Source organism: Scomber scombrus, chromosome 5 (genome assembly GCF_963691925.1).
Source record: "Scomber scombrus chromosome 5, fScoSco1.1, whole genome shotgun sequence".
In the NCBI taxonomy this organism is placed as follows: Eukaryota; Metazoa; Chordata; class Actinopteri; order Scombriformes; family Scombridae; genus Scomber; species Scomber scombrus.
In genome coordinates, this window is record NC_084974.1 from 5802031 (window position 1) to 5821688 (window position 19658).

The 19658-nt window shown below is 44.4% G+C and overlaps 1 protein-coding gene and 1 non-coding gene across 7 annotated transcripts in view; both read right to left on the bottom strand.

The window, feature by feature from the left end:
* Nucleotides 1-19658, bottom strand: part of LOC133980489 (eukaryotic translation initiation factor 4 gamma 1-like) — a 32539-nt gene that overhangs the window by 3189 nt on the left and 9692 nt on the right. For 4 of the 6 annotated variants that reach the window (XM_062419234.1, XM_062419233.1, XM_062419232.1 and 1 more), the window contains 20 exons: nucleotides 16274-16413; nucleotides 10972-11064; nucleotides 10383-10473; nucleotides 8697-9701; nucleotides 8454-8542; nucleotides 8064-8262; nucleotides 7041-7174; nucleotides 6686-6844; nucleotides 6152-6577; nucleotides 4763-4909; nucleotides 4376-4612; nucleotides 4153-4257; nucleotides 2357-2653; nucleotides 2083-2194; nucleotides 1855-1966; nucleotides 1528-1757; nucleotides 1288-1415; nucleotides 776-948; nucleotides 309-434; nucleotides 126-207 (listed from right to left, as the gene is read on the bottom strand). In XM_062419234.1, the coding sequence (XP_062275218.1) occupies nucleotides 126-207; nucleotides 309-434; nucleotides 776-948; nucleotides 1288-1415; nucleotides 1528-1757; nucleotides 1855-1966; nucleotides 2083-2194; nucleotides 2357-2653; nucleotides 4153-4257; nucleotides 4376-4612; nucleotides 4763-4909; nucleotides 6152-6577; nucleotides 6686-6844; nucleotides 7041-7174; nucleotides 8064-8262; nucleotides 8454-8542; nucleotides 8697-9701; nucleotides 10383-10473; nucleotides 10972-11064; nucleotides 16274-16413 (4085 nt within the window). Of the gene's footprint in view, nucleotides 1-125; nucleotides 208-308; nucleotides 435-775; nucleotides 949-1287; nucleotides 1416-1527; nucleotides 1758-1854; nucleotides 1967-2082; nucleotides 2195-2356; nucleotides 2654-4152; nucleotides 4258-4375; nucleotides 4613-4762; nucleotides 4910-6151; nucleotides 6578-6685; nucleotides 6845-7040; nucleotides 7175-8063; nucleotides 8263-8453; nucleotides 8543-8696; nucleotides 9702-10382; nucleotides 10474-10971; nucleotides 11065-12009; nucleotides 12519-16273; nucleotides 16414-19658 lie in introns of those variants that run through there. The other 2 variants (XM_062419237.1, XM_062419236.1) reach the window with 2 other exon arrangements.
* On the bottom strand, nucleotides 4991-5056 carry LOC133981188 (small nucleolar RNA SNORD66). The gene has a single exon (XR_009925254.1). It is a non-coding gene; the product is annotated as a small nucleolar RNA SNORD66 (small nucleolar RNA).

Below are 19658 nucleotides of genomic sequence, written 5' to 3' on the forward strand. Positions count from 1 at the left end.
CAGTGATTGGCATCAAATATTACCTACTGGAATATAAATAAATCAGTTTAATGCACCATAAGATAGAATTGATAATGGCAGATAATTAATGATATTACTAATGATGTCACAGACAGTTTACTTACCATTCCTTTGCAGAGTAAAGTAAGGACTTGGACCAGCAGGACTCCGGCTTTGCCCAGAGGAATCAAAGGTTTTGAAATCTCCCTGTAGACAGTTACACATCATCATGAACAATTGAAAAACAATCAGTGAGTTATCCTCACTTGCAGATTTCTTGTTCTAACATGCTGAGGGCTGAGACTAACTTGAACAGGTCTCCCATGGGGATGCCTCCTTCAAGGAGCATGGGAGTGATCAGTTCTGCCAGGTACTGCCAGATGTGGGGGATGTCTATTGCCATGTCTTCAGCCACCTCCATGATTTCTTCAAGCCTGAGGACACACACAAACACAACTTTAAAATCTATTCAAGAATTAAAGAATAAAGAAGAAAATGACTCAGTAAACTAGGAAACATGGCACCATACAGTCACCAACAAATACTGTAGTGTATATGTTTTTCTATTAAAGCAACTGCTTAAAATGAAACTTTACACACAATCATTTACAAGCTAATGTTGAAATTTTACAGCATTAATCATGTTGTTATAATCCTAATCTTAATCAAGAACTCTGTCTAGTCTGGTCCAACTACATTTGCTCTTGCCTCCATTTATTCACTGGCTCTTAAATTCAAAAACATTTTACACGCTCCACTGAGGCTGAGTACTGACCCTTTATAGTACTGTTGTTTTGGGAGGGAGCCGTTCTTGATGAGCTGGTGCAGCAGCAGGCCCATGCGCTCTCTGACGATGGCGCTGCGCTCCAGCGTCGATTCCAGACCGTTTCGTACAAACACAAACAGCAGTTGGGTGCTGTTCAACTCCTGCACACACTGCAGAGCCTCCTGTTGGCAGAGAGAGACGTCCAGATAATAAAAAGTGAGTATTAGTGGCTGTCTGTGTGTGCTGACAGATTTCTCGTACAATTTCAAGGGGCTCTTTATGAGCTTTAACATTTTGTTTTGTGTGTTCTACTTAATTCCTTTTCCTTCAGCAGCAAAAGGGAAAAAAAATCACTACAGAGAAAGATTAGTGTGTGTCTGTATATCGCTTAGTTTTAACCTGTAAATATTTCTAAAAGACACTGTTGATAACAAGTGCAACCTGTGCATCCTGAGGTAATTGCCTGTTAATGTTTAATTTGGATTTAATTGGACTTAATTAATGGTAATTTGAATTCAAACCTTCATGTCGTTGATATGGAGATACTCCTCGATGATGGCTGTAGACTTCTTGTCCAGCTCCTCCTCGGTCAAGGCAGGCTTGGTGGGTGTCTGAGGAGGTGGAGGGGTGGCCGTTTTCTCCCTCTTCACTGTTCACACACACACACGCAAAACGAGAAATATATAAAATACCAATGCTAGAAAACTGGATTTGGGTTAGCTCCATTTCAAACAAGCAAGAATACAGTAGAAGTGGCCTACTGTTCTCTTTGCTCCTGGCTCGCTCTCTGCTGCCTCGGTCCCTGTCGTCCGTCATGCTCGCGACTCTGCGCACTGGATCGGCCGACCCGCGCTGCTCTCTCTCCCGACTCCTCTCCTCATTCTCCCGGCTGAAGCTGCGCTTGGTGACCTGCAGCCGGTTTCGGTCGCGGTCGTCCCGTCGGTCGAAGCCGCGGTCGAAGCGGTCGCTGCGGTCTCGACTCGAGCTGTTTCTGTAGAGGGACAGAAGGGAGAGCGTTTCTATCTAAGGACACCTCTATATATATATATATTAACAGTGCAGTATTAGAAGTGATATCCTCTCCTCACCTCTGAGGAACTCTTCTGTCTGAGTCCAGTGAAGAGCCAGAGGATGAAGGCTGCTGCAAGGCGGAGAACCTGTTCAGAGTGCTGGTGGCTGGACGGCCGCCTGACTCTGGGCCTGCCAATGAAAATATACACATTACACGTGTTCAGTTTCAGCTCCGAGGTGCTCAACTAGATATGTATTAGACACAAATACGCAAAAATTATGCACAAATCGTCTGAGAAACCTACCAGAATCTGCAGGTTTGGTGGTGCTGCCGCCACTGCTCCCCTTCCCCCAGCTCCCCCATGTACCTTTACCTCCAGGAGCGAGCAGCTGATTGTTAAAGTCGAGAACAGGAGTCTGAAAAGGAGACTTATGTTTAAAACTGAACAACCGGCTAAAATAACAAACAAGAAACATTAAATGGGAGTGCCTCGTGTTCTGTTTCAGCTTAAGTGATGAAAATGCGAGTGTGTTGTGTGTGTGTGTGTGTGTGTGTGTGTGTGAGCCTCACTCTCCTACCTTCGTGATTTTGCTAAGGCGTGACGTGTCGATCGGTCGGTTCTTGGAGATGGGCACCGTGTTCCAGCCCTCGTCTTGGGGAGGGGCGCCGCGGCCCTGGGTGTGAGGCCCCCCGCGACCCCCTTGACCTCCTCCCCCGCCGCCCATCCTGCCTCCCTGACCGCCACCCGACTCCTTTTTGGAGATGAGGGCTTGCTGCACCTTCATGTGCTCCCTGTGCTCCTCCAGCTCGGCGTCTTTGTGGATCTGGTCGATGGTTTTGGGGCCCTGGTCTCCTCTCCTGGGCACCCAGTTATTCTGGGATGGGGTGGGGGGGGGGGAGAAGCTGTTAGTACAGGGTAGTAGGTGCACAGTATGACTAAATAATTCACTATTTGTACAAATATTGGTGTAATTTTCCTGCACAGGGAGTTCATGATTTTGAAATACAGCTATTTTTTTTTTTAAATATACAAGTAGAGCAGAATATGTGGAGCAAATAACCTCACAGCCTGAGAGAAAGGCGTTAACTTTTCAAACCTAACAAGCAGGTTCTGGAGACGACTCACACCAACTGACGAGTGAAGTGCTCGAAGGTATTTTCTTGTTTTTCCTAATTAAACAAAGACTAGAGCGAGCATGCTAGAAAACTAGAACTGAAAGCAAATCAAGAGATCGACTTCCTATTGATAATTGAACTCCTCATATTTTTTTGCCTTGACAGGAAATAGCACAGGACATGTGTTTTGCTGTTAAATTGAGCCAATTTGCTGACTTGGAGCAGCTGATGTTGGCTGGTAAAAAAGCCTGAAGACAGCAGGTTTTTTAACGCTGTGTGGGCGGGACCGGGAGCTTAACTACAGGACTGCAGCATTCCTTCAGAGAATGAGCCTCGACACCACCAGAATGAACTGGCTTTAGCTCTGAAGGAAGATGGTGGAACATAAAAAAAAAAAATAAAAATATAGAAAAATCACCAGGAGACACAGACAAATGCTTACACTGGATACTCTTAAATGAACTAGTGAAAGCCAGCCAAAAACATGCTACAGGGAGAGATGGGAGTTCTTGTCTCAGCTTATGGCACAGAGCAGCTCTGTGTTTGGGAGCTGTCCTGCATTAAAGAGCTGAGGAACACATTTTCTTTTTAGCCCCCTTTAAAAGACTCGCACAGGCTAGGGCTGCAGGACCATTGTGGGCGTCTCTGGGGCGGCGGGTAGCACCACAAACGGTCTCAGACTACGTCCAACAATAAGGCGTGCGGCGTGTGGAAACAACTCGCCTCTATACCCATGTTTTACAGTCGGTTTAGAGAAGTTTTCTGCCCACAGGGGGGAGGAGGAGTGGAAGAGGGAAGAAGGGGGGGGGGCAAAACAAGAGCAAAATGTCAGCTGTAGCGAGTCAAGCAAGCCGACACAGAGAAGAAAAGATGTGTGCTCGAATTTAGGCAGTTTAGTGTGGACGTAGTCTAAAACGCACACACACAGTCACAAAAACATGTACTCTAAAGTCTAAATGAACACTGCGTGATGTAAAAATAACGAGCTAAGCATGCCCACCATGCAGTAAAATGAAGTTATAAAAATCCTGGAGAACTTGATATGTTTTGGAGACATTTTGACAAAAAGGCTTGGCAGTGATGGCTGTCCATTTGCTCCCGGCAACTAGCTTTGGATCACTGTCAAGCGCTTCATGTGGTCCGGTTGGCTCTGCTCGTGACTGCTGCTGCTTTCCCTGAGTTGTTAGAGAGTTGAAATTCTCCGTGCTATGTATGCAAAGCAGCAAAGTTTACAGAGTGAGAGTTTGTGACGATTTACCCGTCGAAGGTCCAGCACATCCTGCAGCATGAAGCGGATCCTGGAGGAAGTCTTCTTCTCCTTTATTATCTTCTCCATCTGAGTGAAGTACTGGTCCATACGAGGCTGAAAGCAAAAAAAAAAAAAAAAAAAGTTTAGTGAAAGTATGTACACTGGCAAGCTAACACATTCAGACAACACATTTATCAGATTTATGCGCGCATCTGTCACACTGCTGTTGTACCTTGGCCTTCTCGAAGTCAAGGTCCTTGCCGATGGTGGATAACAGTCTGCACAGGCACTCCAGGGACTCCTCGTCGTGGTTTTTGAGCAGCTTTACAATGCAGTCGTGCATGATGACCTCCGTGAGCATCTTGAGCTTGAAGAGTTCGCCGATGAACTTGATGTTACCCAGCGAGCGCCTCCTGGCCTTGTCTTTGGCGTCTTCTAGCTCATCGTGGAGCCGCTGCTTCTCTTCCTCCTGTGGAGAAGAAGGCAAGTTGGCTATTTACCACAATATATAATGTAAATAAATGATTAGGAACTACCTTCCAAAAAATATACAGGCACCTTCAAACTTCTAAACTGCTTTCCTTTAAAAACACATTATCATATGAGGCAGTACTCGTACCCCTGCAGCGGCCTCCATCTCTTTCTGCTTCTTTTCAAAGATCTCGTCGTTATCCTTGTCCTTCTCGAACTCCTTCTGGCATCGGTTTAGTAGCAGCTTGCGGAAATTCACAGTGGCTCCCGGCTTATCTGTGGTTTGGACTTTAAGCTGAAAGAGAACAGAGAAAATGTGTATGAGCAAAGAGTCGGGGGGGGGGTCATAGTGTGGGATTATGGAGTGTGTACGCGGCTCCTCAATTCCTCAATCCCATCAGTAGCCCAGACACGTGGCACTAATTTAAGGTCATCACTGGAGCCTGGCAGGAGTATTTGTTTGCTACCAACGCTGACCATTGGGTATCATATGACTCCTGCTTCTCCTCAATACCTCCATCAAAGACCAAGTACAGGCTTGATTTAGAACATTTTACATGACAGTTGTGTTCTTTCAGCAGCCTGTCACTGTCCTTTTCTTCAGTCAATAATGCTGGCCACATATCTGTGATTGGTCTACAGGTAGCGATGTAATCAGTCAATGTCCTTATTAAACACCCAGCTTGTATTACCTTGTGGTGAAGGACCTCAGCAGTGATAAGGAAGCAATACTATCGTACTAATAATCAATTCAATTAGTGAGCATTTACTGTCACCCTAATGAGGCTCTATTATTCCTGATGCAGAAGTCAAGGTGTTTAAAAACAGCCTGACACAGATGATAACCAAGCAAATGATCACTGTCTGTAGATAGGGGTGAAACTATTTGAGGAGGAACTTGAGATCAGATGCTATTTTTCTTCTCATATCTACTGAACGGTTTAGGGTTTTTGGGATATAACATTTTAAATTCACATTATTTATATATATTATTAAAAACACAAACTATGTCAAATGTAAACTTTGGCTCAAGGTTTTTGAGAACTAACTCAATTAAGACAATTTCAGCTATCAGGGACTCATTTCTTGCTTTACCTGCACAAGGCCGGAATAGGAATGGAATAATTCATCCACATACTCTCTTACAGCCTTTGTTTGAGACTCAATGTAAAAGCACTCTAAAGCATCCTGTATAATTGGCAGCTCAAATGTTATTTTATCTTATTTTCCATTCATTTGTCTACTCATCTATGTACTTATTTATTTATTTCTCCCATTTCTCCTCTGATTTCTCTTATCGACTTATTTTACATATATCTCAGCCCGTTGTCTGTTTGTATATGTTTTGTAGCTATTATTTGATTAGTTCTTATTTGTATGAAAAATCAATAAACAAATTATTTAAAAAAAGAAAAAAATGTAACTTTGGCTTGGTTTGAAACTTGATTATATAGTGAGAAATACAATTTACACATCTACACATTCACATTTACTGTATTCTACATATATTTTGTAGATTGTGTGTGGTGTCACTTACCCCCATAAGGCAACGGCACATGTTGGCGTAGGCCACCGAAAAGTCTGGCTCGGAGATGGCCTTTTCAAAGGTGAGGTCTATGACTCCTTTCAACCTCTCCTCAGTGTCAATAGTCAGTTCCGTCACCTGTTTCATTAGCTGTTGAAACTTTTGGGGGGTCAGTTTGTTGAGGATGCTGCGGACCCGTTTGAACAGGTCCAGGGTCTTCATCTGCTCGGGATCGTCGCTGGTTTCGGTGGTCTCGGTGGTCTCCTCCACGGCGGCTTTGCGGGTGACTTTCTTCACCGATGGCTTCCACGCTTTCTCCGCCTTGTTCAGCTGTATGTCGTCGCCGAGGGACATGCTGGAGATGATCTTCCTCGGCTCTTTCCTCTGCATCTGCTGGGAGCGACGTGGGCCGCCCATGCCCATGCCCATACCTGGAGGCTGGGGGAGAGGAAGAGGGGACGGAAAGTTAGAGGAGAAAGAGTATTTCATCAAGTGTTGTTTAACGCCTGAATTGTGAGGAAGTGTGGAGAAAATGTTAACACTTACTGGTCCTCTGCCTCCGCCTCCTCCTCCGCCTCCTCCTCCTCCTCCTCCTCCTCCCATGCCTGGCCTGCCAAGGTTGGCGAAGGAGGGGGTGAAATCAGGGCCGCAATTCATCCCCTGTAGACGGCTTGGGTCAAGTTGGCGTAGAGGGGTCTTATTAGCCTGAAAAGAAAGATGGATGATCACAAAAAGTAAGTCAAACAAGATCGAACTCTTCAAAATGTGATGCTTCCATCGTGTCTATCCATGTTTCTAGTGACAACCTCCTCGATTATCCCATCACTGTTTCTATGGTAATTACTTATAACACAAGGCAAACAAGAAAAGAAATGTGTGAAAAAAGTGTGAGTGGCTGTACCCTGTCCAGGACAACATCGCTGATGGCTGGTAGACCCTCGGGCTTGTTCATGCTGGCCGAGCTGAACTGGAAGCCCAGAAGAAACTCCCTGTCGTATTTCTTCTTCTCCTCTGCGTTGAGTGGCATCCATTTTTCTGAAAGAGTGACAGAAAAATACCAGAAAATGACCGGAATGTTCCGTTAATAAATACATCTCACATCACTTTCTGAGTTGAGCTGTACTGCTTCTCGGAGGAGAGTGAGGCTTTGATCAGATCAAATGTTGCAATATGTGAAAACACAGCAGTCATTTATTTGAATTTAGGGGCAGTGTGGAGATGGGGATCGCATAGGGCTAAAAAAACCCCCACATTGGCCTGACATCACGCTGTGTTGGCCTATCACATACATGCGAGCGCACATTCCTGGTGGACTACTTCGTAAAATGAACATCATATGTGACTGATCATTGAGGCGAAACATAAAATAGTTGTCTCCATGAAAACGTTTCAGAGTAAAATCCTTACAAACAAATATCAACAAATACATAGTGCTTCTGATATAGCCTTAAATTCATTAATCTGTAATTTGAACTCTACTTCCTGGATCGTATTTCATTGTCTAACTTTTACCTCTCTTTCTACCTCGTCTAAATGCAGCCTAATGATCCTGTGCTAGTTTGTCTATAGATACAGCAAACTGTCCACAAGGTGGCAAATGAATAAGTTCAAAAAGAGCTGCTGAAATTTTACTTTTATTTTGAAGGCAGGATGTTCCATTACCTTCTGTTTCAGCTGGGGTTTTATTTCTAAAGTGTCACACGTCACATGCTGCTGTCGTGTACTGTGTGAATATGACGTCTATTACATTAGTATCGTTTTCCAGTAAACAAACCCACAGGGACTTAACATTCCCCTCCCTTATTTTCATTGACTCGAGCCAACCTCGTCACGTTGACATGCAGCCAACTCATGAATGTGAGTGAGATAAGGTCATTGTTCAAACTGAGCAGGCACTGAAAGGTATCAAGGTTCAGAGACCCACCCTCTTTGTATTGGTACTTCTTGTCGGTGGCTGTTGGCGACTGAGGATCCGGCTTGATGTTCTCGGCATCCAGCTTGTCCTCCTTGTCCTCCCAGGTCATGTCCGCCTCCTCTTGTTGGGGGGCGGGAGGGGAAGGGGCAGGGGGCTGGGTCTCTGGTGCTGGGGCTGGTTCGGGCTCTGGTGGGGCCACTACCTGCTCCTGGGGAAATGATATTGGAAAACAAATCAGTGACGCAGATGCCTCTTATCTGGATGGTTTATTTCAAGCTGAGTTAAGGAGTTTCTGTCTTTGCTCGTGTCATAGTGTGTGGCACCAATAGACTCATTATAACAGGAGAGATAGCACGGAGAAGAACACATACATTAATGTGCACACACACAAACAATCACCTCTTTAAAGGCATCCAGAAGGTCTCCAACTGCCTCCTTTTTGTTCAGATCCTTCATCTTTCTCTTTTTCTTTGGCACTGACACAGCAGCTGCAGGAAAGAAGACAAACACAAATCAGCCACAGATAAATGTAAAAAATATGACTTTAATTAAGGAGATTTTAATTCTAAACCATAAGATATGATGCATAGCTTCTGGGAGGAAACAGAAATTAGACATGTAAATGCGTGCTGAGTGACTGACCTTGCATAGTAGTTTCTACGAGGACGGGGGTGACCGTCTGTGGAGGAGGGGTGTCCTCCCTCTCCTCTGCTGCAGGAGGCGGGGGAGTGGGCACTGTTTCTGGGGTGCTCTCAGCTATGGAAACCGTCTCTGCTGGAGATAGCGTCTCTTCCTCGGCGTCGGGTTGTGGAGTCACTGGGGTTTCTTCTTCTTTGACGTCCTGCTCGACTGGAGGAACCATCTCTTGGACCTCGGGTTGGGGAGGCGCCGCCTGGACGACGGGTTCTGCGGGAACCTCCGGAGCAACTGGTGCTGGCGCCGACTGCTCGACAGGTGCGGGTGTGGCTTCGATGTCCGGCGTAGGCGCTGCTTGAGTGATGGCTGTGGTGGAGGTCTGTGCGATGTCGGGCTCAGCGATGGGGCTGTCGTCGCACTCCGCCGTGCTGACGGTGGGGGCCTCTGGGTCTTGCGGGGCCGGGAGTGGCAGGCCGTTGGGGAGGCGGAGCTCCTCGGGCTGTGCAATGGGAGACTCCAGAGGGGCCTCCGACTGGCAGGGTGGCAACGTCACCGACGGCTTTTCTGTCTCCTCCTCTGCCACGCCGTTAGGGGTGGAGGAAGGAGCGAGGGGTGTTTCCAAAGAGGCGGCTGCTTCCTCTGCTTTACTCTCCTCCTCTTTTACCTCCTCCTCCTTTACCTCTGTGGCTTTCTTGTCTGTTTTGTCCTGTGCAGCAGAGGTGGGGACAGGGTCGGGGAGGGGTGCAGGGTAGGCGGGAACCTCAGGCGCTGATTTGTTAGGTGGAGTGGGTTCCCTGGGAGGTGGGGGAGAATCCATCACGTCTGCATCTGCAGCGCTGGGTGCTGAGGTGGAACTAGTGTTGAGAGGGGTTTCCTCTACTTCTGATATTAGAGGTTGTGCAGGGGGATTAGTGTTGGTGTCAGAGGAGGAAGCCTCTGTGGGGATGGGGTCACCCTTAGCAAGTTCAGGTGTCTTTGACAGTGGAGGAGGCGAAGGTTTCCCTCTGTCATCTGGAGGGTCAAAAGTTAGAAAAGAAGTGTTATTAAGATTAGAGCTGGTATCACATTCACAAAACACCTAAAAGAGCTGTAGCTTCAAACAGACTGACTTAGGAGAAATAGATTATTTCTGTGTCAGACCCCTAAACAGGAGTTAAATATTAACTGATTATCAGTTTTCTGGTGTGACCCAGCCCTGTCCTACATTCCTCCGCCTTATACCTAATTCAAGACATCCACTTACTCAGAAAGATATCTGGATTTGAATCAGCTTTTCACATTGTAAGTGATTCAATGTTGTAAATGATAAGCTCTGTGTAATTTTAGAGACGCTGAAATTTAAAACCACAGCTACACCAAACAACTTGGTGTTGTCACTGCTGTATTATCTTCCATCAGCTCATATGATACACTTGGTCAGAGTATCTATACATGCAAGCTGTGATTCATAACACCTTTATAATCACATGAACATACAATTATTACAACGAAGCTAAGCTAATAAACATCTTTTTTTTTTTTATTACTGCAGCAAATTAGCTTATTAATAAAATATGAGATCATCCCCACTCCTCCTCTTATCTTACTGAAATGTAAAACTCATTTCTCTTCTCTTCTTGAGTTTTGTTTTCCACACATTTCAATCTTATCAGCACAGTAGCTTAGTCAGCATGGTCGTGATGCGACGCTCACCTGGTCTAACCAGCGCTGGTGTAGATGCAGCTGGGACGCTCTCACCGTTGGCCTGGGCCACTGCAGTACTTTCTGATCCAGATATGGCTGTCTGTTACGAGACACACAGAAACACGCACACACACCGCAAAAAGAAAAATGAGCTTAGTAGTGAGGACAACATGGACGTTTTTTTCCACGTTGGTCTCTAGCTGGCAAACTCAGCCACATGTCAGAATTTCTTAAAGCAAATGGTATATGAGTTTGATTTCAACAGGTTGTAGTGTAACACATTATAAAGTAGTAACATGGATAGCTCAAGCATGCAAATTCTTATATTAAATGTGTTGGAAGGAAATAAACAGAAATTTAGACTTTTAGAAACAAATGACATGTTTGTGAAACACGCTAACACTAATTATCTGCATCTCTGGGCGTCTCAATTGAATTGTATGAGTGTTGCTAAACCACAGATTTCACTCTGGTTGAACTTATCTAATCGCAGTTCTGTATCTTTTGCAATTGCAAATGTGACTAAACTTTGAAACTGCTGTTACTATGTGTGCTGTCTTAGCTGTGTTGGCCGTGGGATCATATCACGATAGCTCACCTGTGGTGGGGTTGGGGTAGAGCCGCTACGGCCCCCTGACATAATCTCCTCTGTGATGTCTTTACCTCCCTGGTTTGGGTCTCTTATTCGGATCTGTGGAGGAGAAGAGAGGGAGGAGATCAGAGGATATAACGGTGTAAGAGTAAATGAGGAAAGAAGAGGAAAGAGAGAATGATCATGTGACAGAAAGACTTCCTTGCTATAAAAGGAAGAAAGAGGTATCGGCTGCATTTAAGAGAAAAAGTGGCTTTCCCATGATGCAACGCCTACAGTACAGTTGTCAGCCCCTTTTTCTGCATCCTCCCCTCTCTCACTCACCGCCTCTCATTCAATGAAAGCTACATTTCTCGCATTCTGAACAGGGAGGCACACCAAATCCAAACACCGACTGCGCCGTGCAAATTCCTGCTGCTGCGCGACCCAACGTGCTTCAGTCTCTAGGTCCCCGGTTAAAAAAAAGTTTTAAAAAAGTTTTAAAAAAAAGAAAAGAAAAGTGGTTTGACTGAGCTTGAATCGAGTTGACCGACTTTTAAAACCAAAGTGTCAAACGAATTCCAACTGCTGGGGGTTTGAGGGCTGTTGTGAAAATGCCTGACGCTCATGCAGGCAAAGCTAGATCTGACCTGACGAGAACAGATAACCCCCCCCCCCCCCCCCGCCCACCCACCCCCCTGTCTACATGCATAACACATTGCTCTGCTGCTGTAAAAGAAGGGAGGAAGAAAAAGAGGGGGAAAAAAATCAGTGAGGGACTGAAAATCTGATCATTCACAAGGTGCGCACCATACATTGCAAACACGTGTTTTCTATTCAGCACTTTTTTTTCTCCTCCCCTCTCTCTCTCACACTCTATAAACTACAGTAGGAAGTCAGAGCTGTCATGAAACTGGTACGAACCAGAATGCTACTAAAATAAAGTGACGCACGCAGTCACTAGACATGGATTAGAGTTTTAAAAAAGTTAAGGCAGAGCTCGTATGAGACACTGTTGCTTCTCTGCCTGCTTTTGACTTTAAAAAGAGCCAGGCTGTTACTGACCTTTACCTGCTTCAAGCCGTCAGCAGCTACTCTCCTGGAGGCATTATACAAACACCCTAGTGGGCCTCTCTCATCCTGGGGTCGGAGTAGTTGTTCCAAGCGGGCTCGGGGCTGGACTTTAAACCCCCGCGAGAAGCAGCAGCACGGAGGGCGGACGTAGCCAGCGGATTCTTTTTTTTTTTTTTTACCCTCGATTTAAACTGACACACATCCAAGGCTCAGAGAGAGAGAGAGCTGCACGCCGGCAGGACGGGACAGACAGAGCAGGGCTGGGCCTGACTGTCAGTAAGCTAGCTATAGCAACTTGACTCACTGTCTCCCTCTCTCTCTCTCTCTGTCTCTCCCTCTCTCTCATACGCTCAACAGAACAGGGAGGAGGGGAGAGAGAGAGAGAGAGAGAGAGAAAAAAAAGAGAGAGAGAGCGAGAGAGAGAGAGCGAGAGAGCGAGAGAGAGAGAGAGAGAGAGAGAGAGAGAGAAAAAAAGGATAAAGTGACTGGCCTTGTAAAGCTATGGTATTGGAATGCGGCCTCCCCCCACCACCACCACAGTTACCCACCCACCCCCCGCCACAGAAACTAACACACAGTTAAAGGGGCCGGGGAGGGGAGGGGAAGAGGAGGAGGTGGGGGGAGTGAGAGGGTTGTCCAGGGGAGGACAAAAAAAACTTATCAAATGAGCTGCAGCTAGTAGAAGTAACTCCCCCTTGTCCTCATTTTCTCTCTCTCTCTCTCTCTCTCTCTCTCTCTCTGCTACTACTCTCTGCATCCTACTGCACACTCAAGTTACTCTCTCTCTTAGTTTTTTGGGATTTTCAGGCTCACCCCTTCTGAGAGCAAAAGGAAACCAGTGCAGGAGGAGGAGGAGGAAGAGGAGGAGGGGGCATAGCAGCAGAGGAAGGCTGCATGATTAGCCCTTCCGGCTCAGAAGGGGGGAGGAGACTAGTGGCCACGTGGAGCAGAGCTATGTGCTGACATGTCCTTCACCCCTCCTCCCCTCCCTCTCTCCTCCCACCCACACCTCACCCCTCTGGATTTTCTCTTTGACATACAGTAAGAGAGAGAATAAAACAATGGGGGGGGGGGGGGGAATTGCATGTAACCAGGTAGACGGTGGCAGTCGTGAAACACCCATCTCCAAAAACATGACTGTCACAAGATGGAAGAAAGTTCATCAAGTTCCTTATTGAATAGAATAGCTTTCCAGTTCAACACACAAACTTCTGTAATTAAAGGCGATGGTTTGCTTTTGTGGAAGTGTCATTGACAGGACAGTGAATCTCTCTATTTGCTCTCTCATGATGCATCACTCCCAAAAAAAAAAAACAAGAATGCAAAGCTTGTGGTGTGTTTACATGCACATGACTACTTCACATCTGAAAGACAGATTCAAGCTGTCATTTCACCCAATGATTCCATCAGATGGACCACATGAGAAAGGACCAAAGTCCTCCCTGAGCGACCTCAGTCACTGATAAGCAGCCAAGTTCCCCCGGCAAGAGGGACCCGGACATCATACGAGTGTCGTGGCGAAAGACTGGTGCTATCTCAGTTAAATCGAGACTAGTGAAACAAACTTTGGTTAGTCAAGCAAAAAATGAACCACAAACCCACGCATGCTGACCAAAACTGAGCAAATAGAGTTTCAAGACACAAACTGACAGTCAATGAACAGATCATGATGTAAAACCACGTATGTGCACACAGCCCCCCACATACTCTAAGCCTCTTTGTCAGGTTTATGCCTCTTATGTAATCATGATTTTAACATGAGACTTTAATACCTGATTATTCTGAGTTTTCCTGAAAGAAGAGGCTGTTACTTTGACATATACTCTTCTAGATATGTCAGTATTATAAAATACTACAAAAAAATAGATAAATGAATCAGATAATAAAAACTGTGAGTTTTAGTTAGGCGATGCATACATAATGATCAAGGAAATATACAGTGTGTGACTTTCTTGTGCAGTTTTTGGCCTGCGATATACCCAAGACTACAAAATCCTCAAAAGTGAAAAAAAGGAGGATTACTAAGAGTCAGAAACTGGGGCTACAGTTCACAGCAAGCTACCACATACCAGGCGAGGGCCATCTTAGAGAGGAGAGGAAACACTAGACATACTGTAGAACTGGGGAATATATCTTACCGACCGCTGCTCAGTCTTACAGCACACCAAGTTAAGGTCAAGATGACTACTATCTATTTCAAGTGAACTCCGTGTCCAAATTCAAGAATGAGGCTTTACAGAGATTGCAACACACCTTTTAGCTCAGCTATATTATCTGGAAATCACAGGGTCGTACAATACAGTATTGCTCTAATATAAGATATACTCTAATAGTTACAACTAAAGCATACATTTTTCACACTTTGCCTATATTGACTCTTATTAACTTCTTTCTCTCTACATGTACTATTTGGTAACGTGGACACATATTGGCTAACATTACTTCTTTTTATTTATCACTATTCTATCTATATTAATTTATATTATGACTAATTTTCTTTTATTGTAAAGCTCTTAGTCACTCATCAACTAGAAAGGTCAATCAATCCATCAAATTTCATGTAGTTCAAAAAACAAATGATATGTTTCTCTAACCCTAAAAATGTTTAAGGAATACTTCGTCCAAAATATACGGTTTTACTTCATCTGGAAGTCCAGTTTTTTTTAATCTCACTTAAACTTCCATATACACAAAACTCTGTTGGTCCTATATTGATCTTGAAGAAGAAACATGGGCTGTGTCTGAATCACTCCCTATTTACTGTAAAGTGTGCGACATTTACCCTCTGCCATTTTATGTGACTATCCAAATGAGTGTGTAAATATATCCACTATATAGCGTCCTCAAATATTCCACAATGGAATGAAAAAAGTAGTGTGAAAATGACTATCGTGCTACTCTACAGTAGACCTGTCACTACTTTTGTTGGACGACATATTGCCTCAGAAATAATCGCGATAAACGATATAATTGTCATTTGAGGATCATTTTATACCATTGATATAACTAGCATAATAATACGAGAGGGGCGGGGGATGGGATTGGAGAGTGGGTGATATGCTTTTGTAAAAACCCAGACTGCCACTATGGGCCAGGACAGAGTCATTTACCTTTAATTCCATATAAGTGGCGCCGCTCGCTGGAGGCAACTACTTGCTTAGCCAATGTGACATGAATAGCCTCTTAGCTGCTAATGTGAAATGTGGCAATATTGAGGTAAAAATATGATCAAGGTCATGTCCATGTATCATACGATAAGTCCATATATAGACATGATTTTGTCGATAATTACGTTAACGTATGATAAGTCGATCATTTTTGTGACAGGCCTGCTCTACAGCTGATGGTGATGACACAAAATGTTAACGATGAGTTAGTGATTTGCTGCTCACTATTGAGCGAACTATTTAGTGTTTATTATAAAGGGAGTAGTGAATGGGGGAGTGATTTCAGACACAGGCTTTTTTCATGTACTCCTTTGAGATCCCACCTCCCAGATGGAATTCATAAGTATGGCATGCATCACTGTCAAGCATTTTTTACTCTGATATAACTCAAGTAGCCGCTGGCCATTTCATTTTTTTGCTCTATAACTAAATGATGTGAATATTTGCATCCTTTTTGTAATTTATATTTCAGTTAAGTGCAACAAAATGTAGAAAAATACATTTCCGCTGTGTTTAAATAGAGAATACTTTATAACACATATCCTTAACTTCTTCTATTTACTCCTCGCTGTTGGGGGGATTGTACGTGCTGCAGCAAACAAATAAGGGCATGCATTATCACAAAATATCATACGTAGCAGTGCCCACACCTTTTTCCATCATTCGTGTGCCAAAAATGTTGCCCTTAGTCAGCAATATGAAATGTCTGTGCAGATGTGTATGCAGATAGGTCTAACATTAGCATAGGAACATTGAGTTTATCTCGCTGTAGCTGTTTGGGGCTGGAATGTTCTCAGGAGTAGAGACACAGATGTGATCCATTCAGATGACATTATCATAAAATAATAGTAGGAGTTTAAATACCAGACCTGCCCTGATAAACACATCTTGTCCAAATAGGGCTGATAAGAAATTTCCATTTTAGGGGAACATTTGTTTAACACTACTAGTGGTTGATTCTGTTTATATAATGTTATACTTGGAAAATAAAACAAAAGTCATATGTAAACCCTGAAGCAGATATGATTTATCAAAGCCACATTGTCCCGTGCTCAAAGTGTTCATTTAAGTAGAAGAGTGAATCATACCTGTTTACGTTCCCGTTTGGTGGGGATGTGCTGGGGAGGCTGAGGTGGAGGTTGCTGCTGTTGAGGAGGGGGGTTCATAATGACGGGTGTTGCCTGCACCGAGGGGGTGTACTGAGGCTGGGCAGGATAGTAGGCCCCCGCTGTGGATCAGATAGAGAGAAGAATGTAAACCAAAGCCCCGTTTCCACTAAGGAAGTTCCTGGTCAAATTTAAGAGGCGGGACCTTTACAGGAAGGTCCTCTCACTCTGTCCTCTCAGCTGTTGTGTCTCCATAGCAGAGTAGGTTACGTTATGAACTTTTTTTCCGGCAGTGTAGACGCTTTCTATTACTGTTCTTATTCTGTTGGGTTTTAAAAATGCCGCTTATTTTAGCACTTTCTGTTGATGCCACATCCCGTTTTGAGTATACCCAATCAGCACTGAGTAAACCTCAAGCTACCCTGAGGCAGGGACTCGTTTAGACGTAAAAGTTCTGGGAGATTGTCCATCGGGGGAAGTTCCTGCTGGAGACACGCACCAACAGCCCCAGCCCTGTAAAATTACCCCGAAGTTCCTGCAGGGGAAATGGGGCTATTGATTAAACTTCAATTCCTTGATTACAAAAGTAATCAGTGTCAGGTTTGGGCTTTTGTGTCCTGATGAATGCTCCTGTGAGCAGTGTAGTGACACCTTTCAGAGAGAGGTGAAAACGTCTGAGTAAGCGCTTTGCTTCCTACTAAAGCAGCACATTCAGGGTTATTGTTACAACTCTTTGCTGAATATGGACAGGCTACTCTCAAAGAATAAAGCTTACGATGAATCATGAGTTAGCCAATAAATTAATTCATACAAGGTTAGAAACTTACAATAAAAATAACTGAAATGTCATAAAGACATATTCAGACTAATTAGTGATTAAGTAATTAGAGGAAATACACTTTTTGTGTATTAGCACTAAAACTAAAGTGAAAAAATAACAAGTAGGGTTGGCCGATCACAGACTCTTCATAGAGTTTCTGCTAGTTGCTTGGCAACCTCAGTAATTAGCTTAGCTTAGCTTAGCAAAAGTACCAGAAAAAAGGGGAAACAGCCATTCCTCAGGTTAAATAAATCTACTTACCAGCACCTCTAAAGTCCACTAATGAATATGTAACACATCTTATTTCTTTAATTGGAATAAAACTGTACAGTATGTAGAAGTCCAATACTGGTTGGAAAAAGTGACTGAAATAGTTTTCAGTGGGTTTTACCACTTTTTTCAACTATTTCGTGGTCGGGTGCAGTGACTTCTTGGAGTCCTGAGGTTGCCAGGCAACTAGCGACTCTATGAAACTGCCGTGCTTAGCCAAGAAATGATTTGACACACAAACCCCGTAAAAAATCACAACTTGTTATCACACTTCGGTTTTGATACACATTAAACAAACTGAAACAGCCTAGTGAACTTGAGAGATGCTGGAAAGCAGATTTTGTTGGCAGCAGCTTCGTATTTACCATGCATATAATGACAGTCGAATCAATCTTCTCATGCAACTCTCTACATTTCCACAAATGTCCCAACTGCTCCTTTTAATACCAGGTCAAAGCATTTTGTAATCCATGCCAGAGTATTCTTTACTGGTACTGTTAACAATCTGAAACACTTTTGGTATTACCTAGCCTATTCAGACATTTCCAGCTTTCCATTAATAGACTTCCACCTACAACTGTGTAGCTGCTTTCCTGGTGCTACATGCAGCTTTCAGTCAGATACAAGATGATTTTCTTTGGGTCTTGCTTCACTGGAGCAACGTTGAGTACTTGCGTGTTGCTGTAGCATGGAGTCTAGGTAATGAAATCATGCGACAAATCAGGTGACTGTAATTTAACTTTCTTTTTTTTTGAGAAATTACCAAACACACAATTTGCACATGTATTTTCCACCAGGTCCTTTTCTTACCGCGCCTCCTTCTGAAAACTACAGCAGTGGAGTAATACAACCTGGAACTAACACCTAGTCCTCAGTCGCAGGTAATTATGGTAACTGAGGAAAAACTTCAGCATTGCCTCAAATCTGTAGATTTCTTATGTCTTTCTACTCACTTTGTGTGCTTTTGTGCCATCTCAACATGTCACTTCTTGCTGTGTCAGACTCTGAAGGTGCCTGGAAAGCCTTAGGCCAGATAGGCCTTCAGACCATGACATAGTCTCTCCCCATGCCAGGGCCCTCCATTGGGGTCCCCTTATTTCTTAAGGCCATGCATATGGATCACGTTCACAAATTTATCAAGATAACTCCTACGCCAACGTGACCAAGGAGAAAAAAACACCAAAACGTTCAAACAACCACTATTAGCTTACCCGGTCAATAATGTCAACAAGTACCAGTCAAAAGTTTGGACACACTTTCTCATTCAATGGATTACCTGGCTTTGGAACAGGCCTCAGTTACAGTGCAGAAACAAGAACACCCCCTCCCTCTCTCCCTCTCTCCCTCTCTCCCTCTCTCTCTCTCTCTCTCTCTCCCTCCCTCCCTCTCTCTCTCTCGCTCTCTCTCTCCCTCCCTCACACTCAGCTGCAAGGAAAGACTGAGGTTAAAAAAAAAAAAAAAAAAAAAAAAAAGGAAAAAAAAATCCTTAGATTGAAGAGGCCTCTCTTTCAGCTTGGCAGTGGCTAGCTCTCAGTCTGCCTCTCTCCCCCTCTGCATGCATTTCAGTCTAACTCACATTACTGAGTCTGCATTGTTGACCAGGAGCAACACAGCCTAAATATAGTCAAAAACCCACACCGGCTTGGGGGAAGAGAGAGCGAGCGTGCGAGAGAGAGACAGAGTGAGAGAGAGAGGGAGGGAGGGAGGGAAGACACGAAAGAGAGAAGGACAGAGAGAGAGAAAGAGAGAGCATGCTTGAAACCAGAAAGACTATTCTTGGACAGCATCCCGCTACTGTAAATAAGAGGCTTGAGATATGACTCACAAAGTAAAGGAGAATGAGAGAAAGAATTGGACAGAGGAGAAGGGGGGAGCTGCAAAGAGACTCACAGTCTAAACGACACCTACCCTGAGAGTCCTCCTGCTCTTGAGACCCGCGGTTCCCCATGCTGAATGCAAAAAACTGCGTCTGGACAGTAAAAAAAAACAGAGGGGGCTTCTTGTCGAACCCCCCTCTCTTACTTCTTCCTGTCCTCTCTACAGGTGCCCTCTCTCAGAATGACTTCTTTTAATGCTCAGCCCTCCTCCTTCCAGCGTGTCTTCGTGTCGCTCCTCCCTCTGACCTTCCTGATTCCTCCCTGCCTTTCACTTCTTTTTTTTTCACCTCCCTCCCTTTAACCCCCCCCCCCTGCCTCCCTTTGTGCTGGCAGGCAAGCTAAACTGTTAGTGGACTGTTGAGACCAAAAGCAGCCCTGTGTTAAAACTACGTAAGAGGCA